Source organism: Dreissena polymorpha, chromosome 8 (assembly GCF_020536995.1).
Source record: "Dreissena polymorpha isolate Duluth1 chromosome 8, UMN_Dpol_1.0, whole genome shotgun sequence".
Classification (NCBI taxonomy): domain Eukaryota; kingdom Metazoa; phylum Mollusca; class Bivalvia; order Myida; family Dreissenidae; genus Dreissena; species Dreissena polymorpha.
The window spans coordinates 81,663,384-81,676,992 of record NC_068362.1 but is presented as its reverse complement, the minus strand read 5'-3'; the positions used below and the strand labels follow the sequence as shown (position 1 = coordinate 81,676,992).

At 38.0% G+C, this 13,609-nt stretch overlaps 1 protein-coding gene across 9 annotated transcripts in view; it reads left to right on the top strand.

The window, feature by feature from the left end:
* LOC127842962 (coiled-coil domain-containing protein 186-like) overlaps positions 1–13,609 on the top strand; it is a 62,996-nt gene that overhangs the window by 12,919 nt on the left and 36,468 nt on the right. For all 9 annotated transcript variants that reach the window (XM_052372763.1, XM_052372768.1, XM_052372765.1 and 6 more), the window contains exons 6-11: positions 3,797–3,916; positions 5,444–5,548; positions 6,429–6,527; positions 7,939–8,068; positions 10,518–10,617; positions 13,075–13,255. In XM_052372763.1, the coding sequence (XP_052228723.1) occupies positions 3,797–3,916; positions 5,444–5,548; positions 6,429–6,527; positions 7,939–8,068; positions 10,518–10,617; positions 13,075–13,255 (735 nt within the window). The remainder of the gene's footprint in view (positions 1–3,796; positions 3,917–5,443; positions 5,549–6,428; positions 6,528–7,938; positions 8,069–10,517; positions 10,618–13,074; positions 13,256–13,609) is intronic.

Genomic DNA, 13,609 nt, shown 5'->3' with positions numbered 1-13,609 from the left:
TTACAGGAAATGTCAGTTGTCAGTACACTGTATAATGTACACCCCTTTGTGTCAAAACCGGATTTAACTTGAGTGTGAATAGTCTACTGTTTCATGTTCTTTGTATCAATACCATCCGGGTATCTGTACTATAAGTATACCAGTCTACAAACAAGGTGCGCGCTTCCGCATATGGGTATTCGGACGTTCAAAAAATTGACCTACTCGCATTTTGCGAGTGTGCGAGTGTTAATTTCAAGCCCTGTGTATATGCGTGGATTACGCTGGATTTAAATGCCTCATGCCCACGGTAATTCAGTCTTATTTGTTTCAAATATGTGACATGATTGTTCGTTAGGATCTTGAATTCGTCCATCGGTCGAAGGACAAAAAAGACGAAAATTAATGTCTGATGAATAATAATGGTTTCACAGTATATGGCGTCTGTCCGTCCGAAAACTTTAACATTGGCCATAACTTTTTCAATATTGAAGATAGCAACTTAATATTTGGCATGCATGTGTATCTCGTTTAGCTGCACATTTTGAGTGGTGGAAGTTCAAGGTCAAGGTCATCCTTCAAGGTCAAAGGTAAAAAAGAAAAAAAAAAATTCAATGCGGCTTTCTCATGAAGCTGCACATTGTCAGTGGTGCAAGGTCAAGGTCATCCTTCAAGGTCAAAGGTCAATTTTTTTATTTTTTTTTCAAAGCGGCGTTCTTATGAAGCTGCACATTGTGAGTGGAGGAAGTTCAAGGTAAAGGTCATCCTTCAAGGTCAAGGTCATCCTTCAAGGTAAAGGTCATCATTCAAGGTCAAAGGTCAATTTTTTTCTTTTTCTTTTCAAAGCAGCGTTCTCATGAAGCTGCACATTGTGAGTGGTGGAAGTTCAAGGTCAAGGTCATCCTTCAAGGTCAAAGGTAAAAAAAAATAATTCAAAGCGGCGTTCTCATGAAGCTGCAAATTGTGAGTGGTGGAAGTTCAAGGTCAAGGTCATTCTTCAAGGTCAAAGGTAAAAAAAAAATAAAAAAAAAATTCAATGAGGCTTTCTCATGAAGCTGCACATTGTCAGTGGTGCAAGGTCAAGGTCATCCTTCAAGGTCAAAGGTAAAAAAAAAACACAACACTTTTCAAAGCGGCGTTCTCATCAAGCTGCACATTTTGAGTGGTTGAAGTTCAAGGTCAAGGTCATCGTTCAAGTCAATGGTTAAAGGTAAATTTTTTTTTTTAATTTCAAAGCGGCCCAATAGGGGGCATTGTGTTTCTGACAAACACATCTCTTGTTATCTTTGAAATGTGCGAAATTGTAAAGGATTGTGAAATAATTGCTGTAATATTTGATTTATTTTTCAGATAGTTGAGGTAAACATTAATATTAATTCCAAGAAATTGCATACACTGCATTTGCATTTGTTGCACTACACTAGCCTTAAAATACCTTAGTAAAAACCTTACTCGCCATGATACCTTAATGGTCTAAAATCAAACTGTGGATGCTTTTTTCTGCACCATAAAATCTTTAATAATGGGAGAAAATGAAGAAAAATCAAGAAATGTCTAGAATGCTTTAGCAAATTAAACTGGTCACAAATGAAAATATTGCCAAAAACATTTAAGGTGATTTCCTAATTTTTTTATTTCAATTTTCGCAATGTCTTTTTACTCAAACCTTCTTGTAAAATATTCTATTTGTATGATATTTCTTTGCTCATTTATATACTTTACACTTTTAAGCACAAGATTAAACTGCATTTAAAGCTTACGTCTTTTTGAAGCTCTGAACATATTTTCTATGTGCCTTGTCATATTGTTTTTATATTTTGCATACTTCTTTACCAACATGAACCCAATCTATAAACAAGAGCAGACAACTGTTAAAGCATTTTGTAAGAATTATGTTCCCTTTTATTACTTAGAAAATTGAAAATTTGGTTAAGTTTCGTGTTTAGGTTCACTTTATTCCTAAAGTATCAAAGCTATTGCTTGCAACACTTTCTAACTATCATAAGGGGACTGTGCAGGCAAAGTTATGTAACTCTGACTGGCATTTTGACATAATTATGGCCCCTGTTATACTTAGATAATTTAACATTTGGTTTAGTTTTGTGTTTTGGTCCATTTTACTCCTAAAGTATCTTGGACTTGGAAAACTCGCTAGCTATTGTAAGGGGACTGTACAGGGCAAGTTGCATAACTCTGGTTGGCATTTTAATGCTATTATGGCCCTTTTTTGTCTTAGTAGCTTTGAATATTTTGTTAAATTTTGTGTTTAGATCCTCTTTACTTCTAAAGTATCAAGGCTATTGCTTTTAAACTTGAAATACTTTCTTACTGTCATGAGGGTACTGTAAGTTGAATATGACCTTTACCTTTGAATGACCTTGACTCTCAAGGTCAAATTAATAAATATTGATTAAATTGCCATAACTTCTTTATTTATGATCAGATTTGATTCATACTTTGACAAAACAACACTTACCTGACATACCACAATGGACTCCACCCAAACCATCTCCCACGCATCCCCCCTCCAGAATCCCCCCCCCCCCTAAAAAAATAATAAAAAATTTCCTTTTTTTTATTTTTGAAAGATAATCTAATAAATGACCACACCCATACATTATACCCCCCTCTCCACCCCCACCCCCCACCCAAAAAGATTGTTTTTCTTTGAAACATGGTAAAAAAACACACAAATATTTATTTTATTTTTGAAGGACCGTCCAACCATCCCACCCAAGCTATTGCTATCAAACTTAAAATGAAATCATCTTATGAGTTTGTTTTATGTTTTTACAAATGTTCAATAGATTGTGGAAAATATACCTGATCTCAGAATCGTCTATAAATTACAACTTCTTTAAAACATTAGCGATTAATATGTTTCATTTATGGTCCTCCCATTTAGAATATGACTATATTACCTTGACCTTATTGAATATGAACAATTTCCCCATGATGGCTTACGTTATACTGTCAAGCACTCGAAAAGTCGAGCGCGCTGTCCTCTGACAGCTCTTGTTCAAGTTTCAAATGAGTTTCGGAATAAGTGGCTATTTAAAGATTTGATGAAATATTCCAACTGAACATGCGTAAATAACCCAACATGATGTGTGCATGTTTATATAATAATCAATATACCCACGCTTTCCATGAAAATGACACGCCTTTAATGTACATAATTTTCGCACCATTTTTGTGGAGACAAAAGTTCAACAGGAAATAAATAAGCACTGTTTAGTTGAAGCTAGAATTTGTTGACGTTCTGTCAAACTTGCTTTGATTTAGAATGGCTAGTTAAAGTAACTGCAAAAATACACTGATCGGAAAAGTTAAGGCACCCGGAGGACTCTGATTTCGAAATTCAAGTGACCTGGCGACCGAACGTTAAATGGCCTGTGGGTTTGCGCTGTTTGCTTAAAGGAATTTCTGTAAGTAATATTCTAGATATAGAAATAAATATACTAGACTTTTGGAAATAAATTGATCAAATTTAGAAGGATGGGAGAGTCCACTAGGCATAAATGGGTTAAATAAAGCAAGCTTGCATGGAGATCCTGCTTGGGATTTATTTGGGGGATTGCAGGTCAAGGTCACTGTAAATAAAAAAAAACATAAAAACAGTTTCCACTCATTAAAGAGTGTTTAGATGGCAGAATTGTGCTGAAATATTGTGTATAGGAAGCATACATGCAGACCCAGCTTGAAGTTGAACAATTATTACTGAAATGTATAACTTAAATGATAAAAGCCTCGTTTTGGGGTGTTCCCATGTTTCTTGTTTGAACTTGAAAAAATATTGTTTCATTCACAAACGAAGAATGCCGAGTTGAGCAAACTTAAAGATGAGATGGACAAACAAAGAGAGCTGGTGGCTTCAGCGGACAATCGAGTCAAATGGGCGCAGAATAAGCTGAAGGCAGAGTTGGAATCTCACAAGGTAAGGCAGCATGGTTGTCTGTGATTGGAATCTCACAACGGAAGGCAGCATGGTTGTCTGTGATTGGAATCTCACAAGGTAAGGCAGCATCGTTGTCTGTGATTGGAATCTCACAACGGAAGGCAGCATGGTTGTCTGTGATTGGAATCTCACAAGGGAAGGCAGCATGGTTGTCTGTGATTGGAATCTCACAAGGTAAGGCAGCATGGTTGTCTGTGATTGGAATTTCACAAGGTAAGGCAGCATGGTTGTCTGTGATTGGAATCTCACAAGGGAAGGCAGCATGGTTGTCTGTGATTGGAATCTCACAAGGTAAGGCAGCATGGTTGTCTGTGATTGGAATCTCACAAGGGAAGGCAGCATGGTTTTCTGTGATTGGAATCTCACAAGGTAAGGCAGCATGGTTGTCTGTGATTGGAATCTCACAAGGTAAGACAGCATGGTTGTCTGTGATTGGAATCTCACAAGGTAAGGCAGCATGGTTGTCTGTGATTGGAATCTCACAAGGGAAGGCAGCATGGTTTTCTGTGATTGAAATCTCACAAGGTAATGCAGCATGGATTTCTGTGATTGGAATCTCACAAGGTAATGCAGCATGGATTTCTGTGATTGGAATCTCACAAGGTAAGGAAGCATGGATTTCTGTGATTGGAATCTCACAAGGTAAGACAGCATGGTTGTCTGTGATTGGAATCTCACAAGGGAAGGCAAGCATGGTTTTCTGTGATTGGAATCTCACAAGGTAATGCAGCATGGTTGTCTGTGATTGGAATCTCACAAGGTAATGCAGCATGGATTTCTGTGATTGGAATCTCACAAGGTAAGGAAGCATGGTTTTCTGTGATTGGAATCTCACAAGGTAAGGCAGCATGGATTTCTGTGATTGGAATCTCACAAGGTAATGCAGCATGGTTTTCTGTGATTGGAATCTCTCAAGTTAAGGCAGCATGGTTTTCTGTGATTGGAATCTCACAAGGTAAGGCAGCATGGTTTTCTGTGATTGGAATCTCACAAGGTAAGGCAGCATGGTTGTCTGTGATTGGATTGTCACAAGATAAAGCAGCATGGATGCCTGTTATTTTAATCTCACAAGGTAAGGTAGCATGGATTTCTGTGATTGTAATCTCACAAGGTAAAGCAGCATGGTTGTCTGTGATTGGGGTATATGAGTCTTGTTCTGAGAAAACTGGACTGAATGCATGTGCGCAGAGTTTCCTACCAGATGAGCCTGTGCATGCTGCGTTTATATTTTTCATTTAAAAGCAGTCTCTTCTTACATAAAAGCCAGTTTAGGTGGAAAGTGTCGTCACTGGGATGACACTGTATGTGCATGCATTAAGTTTCATACTTTTTCTGTAGTTATTATTTTAGATATTATAGATGATTATACACTAAAAAAACTATTTAAGTGATACTGTTAACCAACCATTTGAATACTCCCATAGAGAAACATAAATTTAACTTGACTTACTTGTTGTGTTTCTTTTTATGTTAAAAACGTTGTTTACATGATTTCTGTATTTTAAGGAAACTAAAACCCAGTTGGACAAGATGGCAGCAAAAGTGAAAGAAGCTAAGGAAGAGACTCAGCAAATAAGGCGAGACTGTCAGGCCATTATCAAGCAGTACCAGGTAGGGAATAGGCCAGTACCTTGCACTGCTCATTGTGGGAAAACTGGGTTTAATGCATGTGCGTAAAGTGTCATACCAGATTAGCCTGTGATGAAACCAGGGACGAAACTGTCTGCTCTTAAGAAATTCTTGCTTTAAATAAAGTCTTTTTTAACTGAAAATCCATTTTTGGCATTAAGTTTTGTTCTATGAATTATGCCTTTTTTATGCCCCCCTTCGAAGAAGATGGGGGTATATTGTTTTGCTGGATGTCGGTCAGTCTGTCTCTTTGTCTGTCTGTAAACTAGTTTGTTTCCGATCAATAACTTGTCAACGAATTGACCTAATGGCTTGAAACTTCACATGTGCATTGGCCTTGAACAGTAGATGAACCCTATTGAAAATGGGGTCGCTTGGTCAGAGGTTAAGGTCATTGTCACAATAAATGTGAAAATCGTTTCCGATCAATAACTCGTCAACCAATTGACCGATTAGCTCGATACTTTCCATGTGCATTGGCCTTGGACAGTAGATGAATACTATTGAAATTGGGGTCACTAGGTCAAAGGCCAAGGTCACTGTCACAATAAGAGTGAAAAGCATTTCTGATGAATAACTCATCAACGAATTGACCGATTGGCTTGATACTTCACACGTGCATTGGCCTCACTCAGAAGATGACCCCTATTGAAATTTGGGTCACTAGTTCAAAGCCCTGTTTGAAGGGGAAGATGTCTTCAACAGCGGAACTCTTGTAATTTTATATTTTACTGTAGAGGACACTTTATTTTTTTCAGAATCTCTGACATCTATTGCAATGTTAAAATTACAATTTTGAATGAGGAAAAAGGTGTGAATCATGAAGGTTCCCTTTCTTACAAAATACCACATTTATTTGCAGGAGTCAGAAGAGGTGAAGTCAAACAGTCTAGACAAGGAACTCAAACAAAAAGAGTCTGAACTTCTAGAGAACCAGGTTCAGAAAACCAACTTTGAATTGGTAAGTGATGTTAAGAAAACCAACTTTGAATTGGTAAGTGATGTTAAGAAAACCAACTTTAAATTGGTAAGTGATCTTAAGAAAACAAACTTTGAATTGGTAAGTGATGTAAAGAACACAAATTTTGAATTGGTAAGTGATGTTAAGAAAACCAACTTTGAATTGGAAAGGGATGTTAAGAACATAAACTTTGAATTGGTAAGGGATGTAAAGAAAACCAACTTTGAATTGATAAGTGAATTAAGAAACCAATTTTGAATTGGTGATGTTAAGATAACCATCTGTAAGAAAACAAAGTTTGAATAAGTAAGGGATGTAAGAAATAATCTTTGAATTGATAAGGAATGTAAAGAAGACAAACTTTGAATTGGTAAGTGATGTTAAGAAAACAAACTTTGAATTTGTAAGTGATGTTAAGAAAACTATCTCTGAATTGGTAAGTGATGTTAAGAAAACAAACTTTGAATTGGTAAGTGATGTTAAGAAAACAAACTTTAAATTGTTAAGTGATGTTAAGAAAACAAACTTTGAATTAGAAAGTGATATAAAGAAAACAACATTTGAGTTATTAGGTCATGTGACTCTGAATTAGTATGTGATGTACATGTATAAAAAAACAAATTTGAACTGGTAGGTGATGTATAGAAACCCAAATTTGAACTGGATGGTGCGTTATAGAAAAATCAAATTGAACTTTTAGGTACTGTTTAGAAAACAAACATTGAAAACTTTGCTTTTATTAGAATGGTTTATTGCACAAAATCCACATTAAGCGGATATTTGTCATACTTGCAATTAACTTGAACTAGTATATGCAATAGTGTATTTGCAAGCAGAGTTTACTGATATTTGAGTATTTTATGAAATATGTTTTCCTCACCTTGACAATTGCTTACCAGTCCATGCTTAAATTGTCCTTATATACTGTGCTGGCTGTACAATCATTATTATTCCTGGGACATTATTTGAGCCGCGTTCTGAGAAAACTGGGCATAATGGGTGTGTGTAAAGTGTCGTCCCAGATTAGCCTGTGCAGTTCGCAAAGGCTAATCAGGGATGACACTTTCCGCTTTTATGACATTTTTCGTTTAAATGAAGTCTTTTCTTAGCAAAAATCCAATTTAGGTGGAAAGTGTCATCCCTGACAAGCCTGTGCGGATTGCACAGGCTAATCTAGGACGACACTTTACGCACATGCATTATGCCCCGTTTTTTCAGAACCCGACTCATTTCTTGTTGATTTCTTCGGGTCACTTATTCCACAAATTAACCACTAATTTATTGGAAAATGACATTTGCAAATTCCTTTTTTTCACCAAATTAAAAATCCAACATTCATTTTTTGAAAAACCTAAATTTTCATGCTGATGTATATAAATTATTTACAGTATTTAAATTCCTCTCTGTACAGGCCCATGTGAAGACCCAGAGGGAGTTGGAGCAGATGAGAGGAGAGCTGAAGGACACCCAGAAATCACTCACCTCCTTGAAGGAGAGGTTCTCTACTGTGGATGGAGAAAAACAGCAGGCAACAAGCACAGGTGGGTTGGATACTGGATAGAAGTGGGTATAGTGCGAATTGGATGGGGTATTGGTCAGAACAAAGCTGAAGGACATCCAAACATCGCTTCCCTGCATTTTCTTCATTTTTATGAGAGTTTGTGTATTTTTGAAATGAAGACAGAAAAATGCAAACATGATGGGATAAATAGGATACCCGATTAGCATTAAACACAGATGCATTAATTTGTTGTTAAACACAGATAAGATTTGATTAGCACAAAAAGTTACACCAACCACTCGCAAAGGCTCCTGATTAGGTTTTCTTAACTTCACTAAATAAACTTATCTGTAATAGCTCTTTATCCCCACGCTTTTTGAAAAAAAGGTGGGGATATTGTGGTGATCTCCGCCGTCCGTCCGTCCGTCCGTCCGTCCGTCCGTCTGTCCGTCCGTCCTGGCCACTATCTCCTCCTACACTAAAAGCACTAGAACCTTGAAATTTACACACATGGTAGCTATGAGCATATGTGCGACCCTGCACTATTTGGAATTTTGATCTGACCCCTGGGTCAAAAGTTATAGGGGTTGGGGTGGGGCCGCGTCAGAAATTATCACTCATTTTTTTAGGTTATTTTACATTTACTTCTTTATTTCTACACCGATTCACTTCAAATTGATACTGGACCTCACCTATGACAATACGGTCAATCTCAACCATGCATGGCCCCATTCCCAACCCTGGGGCGCCCCGCCCACATAGGCCACACCCACCAAAAATTTCCATTTACTATAATTTTTTCATTTCTACACGGATTCACTTCAAATTGATACTGAACTTTTGTTATGACATTAGGGTCAATCTCAACTATGCATGGCCCCAATCCCAACCCTGGGGCGCCCGCCCACATAGGCCACACCCACCAAAAAATTCCATTTAGCCTTCTTTCCTATGTATTCGTTCAGCCCTATCTATTCGTGAACAATCTTCACGCGAAATTTGCCGCAATCCGAACGGTCGCGCGTGCCCGGTTTCTATACAAGTTTTGACAGGAGATATTTTGCTCCCCAGATATGTGAAAAATGCGAACTAAAAACGTAAGTAATCTATTCAATTTAACTATTTTTCAAAATATAAACCAACCTTTCGCCCAAAACAGTCATCCTTTAAATGAAATATGCATATAATTCACATTTTTTCTCCGTGTTTACATTTGTCTTTCCGTCTGCAAGGCTGTTAGGATTGCCCGGATCAAATGACGTAATTTTATCAAGTCACAAAGTTATCGACAAGTTTTTGTTGTTTAAACTTATAGATAAGATATTGCTTGAACTTTGTGTAATAGTTTCATTCATCCATATCAACATGTAAGGCGCATGCGCGCGTTCAACCTCTTAGGTGGACGAATAGACAGGAAAACAGGCTACTATAATTTTTTCATTTCTACACGGATTCACTTCAAATTGATACTGAACTTCTCTTATGACATTAGGGTCAATCTCAACTATGCATGGCCCCATAACCAACCCTGGGGCCCCGCCCACATAGACCACACCCACCCAAAATTGCCTTTACTATAATTTCTTCATTTCTACACCGATTCACTTCAAATTGATATTGAACTTCTCTTATGACAATACAGTCAATCTCAACTATGCATGGCCCCATTACCAACCCTGGGGCGCCCCGCCCACATAGACCACACCCACCCAAAATTGCCTTTTACTATAATTTCTTCATTTCTACACCGATTCACTTCAAATTGATACTGAACCTCTCTTATGACAATACGGTCAATCTCAACTATGCATGGCCCCATTACCAACCCTGGGGCGCCCTGCCCACATATGTCACACCCACCCAAAATTGCCTTTTACTATAACTTCTTCATTTCTACACAAATTCACTTCTAATTGATGATGAACTTCTCTTATGACAATACGGTCAATCTCAGCTATGCATGGCCCCATTACCAACCCTGGGGCACACCTATGTCAAACATTCGGCGTGGGGATACGCGTCGGCCTCTGCCGCGCCATTTCTAGTTTAGAATACTCTTTGTTTTAGTAGAAGTCATAAATGACCATTATAATCCATTTTAGTGTCACCGTAAGGGGGGATAATTCAGAAACAGAAGTCGAAACTTACCATTATAATCCATTGAAGTGTTACAGTATGGGAAATAATGACCAATATAATCCATTGCAGTTTCATGGGATGGGGAGAGAATCGATGGCCATTATATTTCATTGTAGTGTGACATAATACAGAGATAATCAATTGCCATTATATTCCATTGTATTGTCACAGTATGGGGGAGATAATAAATAAAATTAATCATTATATTCCATGGCAGTTTCATAGTTTGGGGAGATAATCAATTACCACTAGATTCTGTTGAAGTGACACAGTACAGCAGATTAATGACCAATGTATTCAATTGTTGTTTAATGGTATGGGGAGATACTGACCATTATATCCTATTGTAGTGTCACAGTATGGGGAGATAATCCAGAAACAGAAAAAAGAAATCCAGGAACTGCGTGACAGAGTTGAGTCCCTTGTTCACTACAAAACTGATTTTGCCAGGTAGGACTAATTTAGTTAAGTTCTTTGAAAACTGGGCTTAATGCAAATGCGTAAAATGTCATCCTTAATTAGCCTGTGGATTCAGCATAGGCTAATCAGGGACAACACTTTCCGCCAAAACTCTTTTATTGTTTAGATGAGACTTCCTCTAAATGGTAAATTCCAGAAAGTTTTGTCCCTGATTAGCCTGTGCAGACTGCACAGGCTAATCTGGATTGACACTTTATGCACATTCGTTATGCTCAGTTTTCCAAGAATGAAACTAATATCTTTTGCATTTTTGCTGTCAAACTTCATTTACAGCCAATAATTAAATAAATGTACTTGTTAACTAGTTAGTAGTGAGCTGTTTCTGAATTCTTTTTTATGCCCATTTTCGAAGAAAAGGGGGTACATAGTTTTCACACTGTCAGTCTGTCAGTCTGTCTGTCAGTCTGTCTGTCTGTCAGTCTGTCAGTCTGTCACACTTTTCGTGTCCGCTCTCTAATTCAAATAGTTTTCATCCGATCTTTACCAAACTTGGTCAGAAGTTGTATCTAGACAATTTCTAGGTCAAGTTCGAATATGGGTCATGCCGGTGTAGCGGTCCATTTTTTCCCCCGGCCAGTTTTTCCCCGGGGAAAATTTGGCCTAGGCCATTTTTTCCCCGGGGAAAGATTGGCCTAGGCCGTTTTTTCCCCCGGGGAAAAAATGGCCCAGGCCAATCTTTCCCCCCCTTGGCCAAATTTTCCCCCCCATACTTAAAGAATTAATTGCAACATGACTCTTGGCCATTTTTTCTCCCCTCTGCAAATCTTTCCCCCCTCCCTTATTAAGAATTTATTGCAAAATGACTTCAATTTTTTCAATGTTTCTGTTATATTTGACGCTCAAAAAAGCAATATTTCAAGATACAAAGGCACATAACTCCGTTATTAACAGATGATGTACAATGCCATTTGGCTAGCATCATCCCCTTATCCATATATATATATATACTCATACCAAGTTTCAATGAAATCCGCCCAAAGCATTTCCAAGATATGGCTCCGGACGGACAGACAACGCCAAAACAATATCCCTCCGCCTATCGCGGGAGATAATAAAAGATAAGGGGGTGGAGGCAGTTTTAGCAACTCTCAATCAAATTCTGTTGTTAAAACTACTTTGACATGGTAGGGGGGAAAAAAATGGCCAGGGGGGAAAAACTGGCCGAAAAGTGAAGAATAAATGTAAAAGATAAGTAAAATAAAAGATAGGAGTGTGTAGGCAGTTTTTGCAACTCTCAATCAAATTCTATTGTTAAAACTTTTACAAGGTAGGGGGGGAAAAACTGGCCAGGGGGGAAAAACTGGCCGAAATGTGTAGACAGAAAGATGTATTAAATAAAAATTAAGGGGGGAAGAATTTGACTACAGGGGGAAGAATTGGCCTAGGCAACTTTTTCCCCGGAGAAAAAATGGACTAGTCCATTTTTTCCCCGGGGAAAAATTGGCCAGGGGGGAAGAAATGGCCTGTTACACCGGGTCAAAAATAGGTCACGGGGTCACTTAGTGCATTTCAAGGAGCATGGTGTCAGCTCTCTAATTGAAGTAGTTTTCATCTGATCTTTACCAAACTTGGTCAGAAGTTGCATCAAGACAATATCTAGGTCAAGTTTGAATATGGGTCATGCCAGGTCAAAAACTAGGTCACAGGGTCACTTAGTGCATTTCAAGGATTTAGCATGGTGTCCGCTCTCTAATTGAAGTAGTTTTCATCTGATCTTTACCAAACTTGGTCAGAAGTTGTATCAAGACAATATCTAGGTCAAGTTCGAATATGGGTCATGCCAGGTCAAAAACTAGGTCACGGGGTCACTTAGTGCATTTCAAGGATTTAGCATGGTGTCCGCTCTCTAGTTTATGTGGCTTTCTGATTTATTTTGATATTCTAAGACATTTTTATACCCCGAAGGAGGCCATATAGTGATCGAACCGTCCGTCCGTCTGTCCGTTCGTCTGTGTCACACTTTGCGTTTAGATTTCAAAAAATGCTCATAACTTCTATGTCGCTTCAGATAGCAATTTCATATTTGGCATGCATGTGTATATGGACAAGGCCTTTCCATACGCACACAAATTTTGACCCCTGTGACCTTAACCTTGAACATAGGGTCCGCGTTTAGGTTTTCGAAATCTGCGTTTAGGTTTCAAAAAAGCTCATAACTTCTACCAAGCGTTTAAAGGGGGCATAAGTCATTCTATGGTGACAGCTCTCGTTTATATGTAATTTGAAATCAAACTTTTAATGTTACATTAGTTTAAACATATATATTAAAGTGCAAGCATTGCAAGTCTTAGGTTTTTGAAACACTCTCTTTTAGTTTTAATTTTCTAATAAAGAAAAAAGTCTTTTGATGAGGAGAGCCCTCTACAAAAGGAGGACCACTATATCTAGAAATTATTTTTGAGTATGGAAAGATTACCAATATTTCAGAGCCCAGGAGATGATCAAAAGTCTGGACTCTGAGATTTCTGAGCTGAAGATATCGAACAAGGAGCTTGTGTCAGACATGGACGCCTGCAGGAGACGAGAGTCTGATAGGCTGGAACTCACAGCCAAACTGAGTAGAAAGAATGCAGAGCTGCAGTCGGAAAACAGCACTCTTAGCAACAAGGTTAGTATAAGAACTTGCTCAGCTACAAGGTTAGTAAAAGAACACGCTAAGAAACAAGGTTAGTAAAAGAACACACTTAGCATCAAGGTTAGTAAAAGAACACACTTAGCAACAAGGTTAGTAAAACAACACACTTAGCTACAAGGTTAGTAAAATAGCACATTTAGCAACAAGTTTGGTAAATGAACACACTTAGCAACAAGGCTAGTAAAAGAACACGCTCAGCTTCAAGGTTAGTAAAACAACACATTTAGCAACAAGGTTAGTAAAAGAACACACTTAGCAACAACGTTAGTAAAAGAACACACTTAGCAACAAGGTTAGTAAAACAACACATTTAGCAACAAGGTTAGT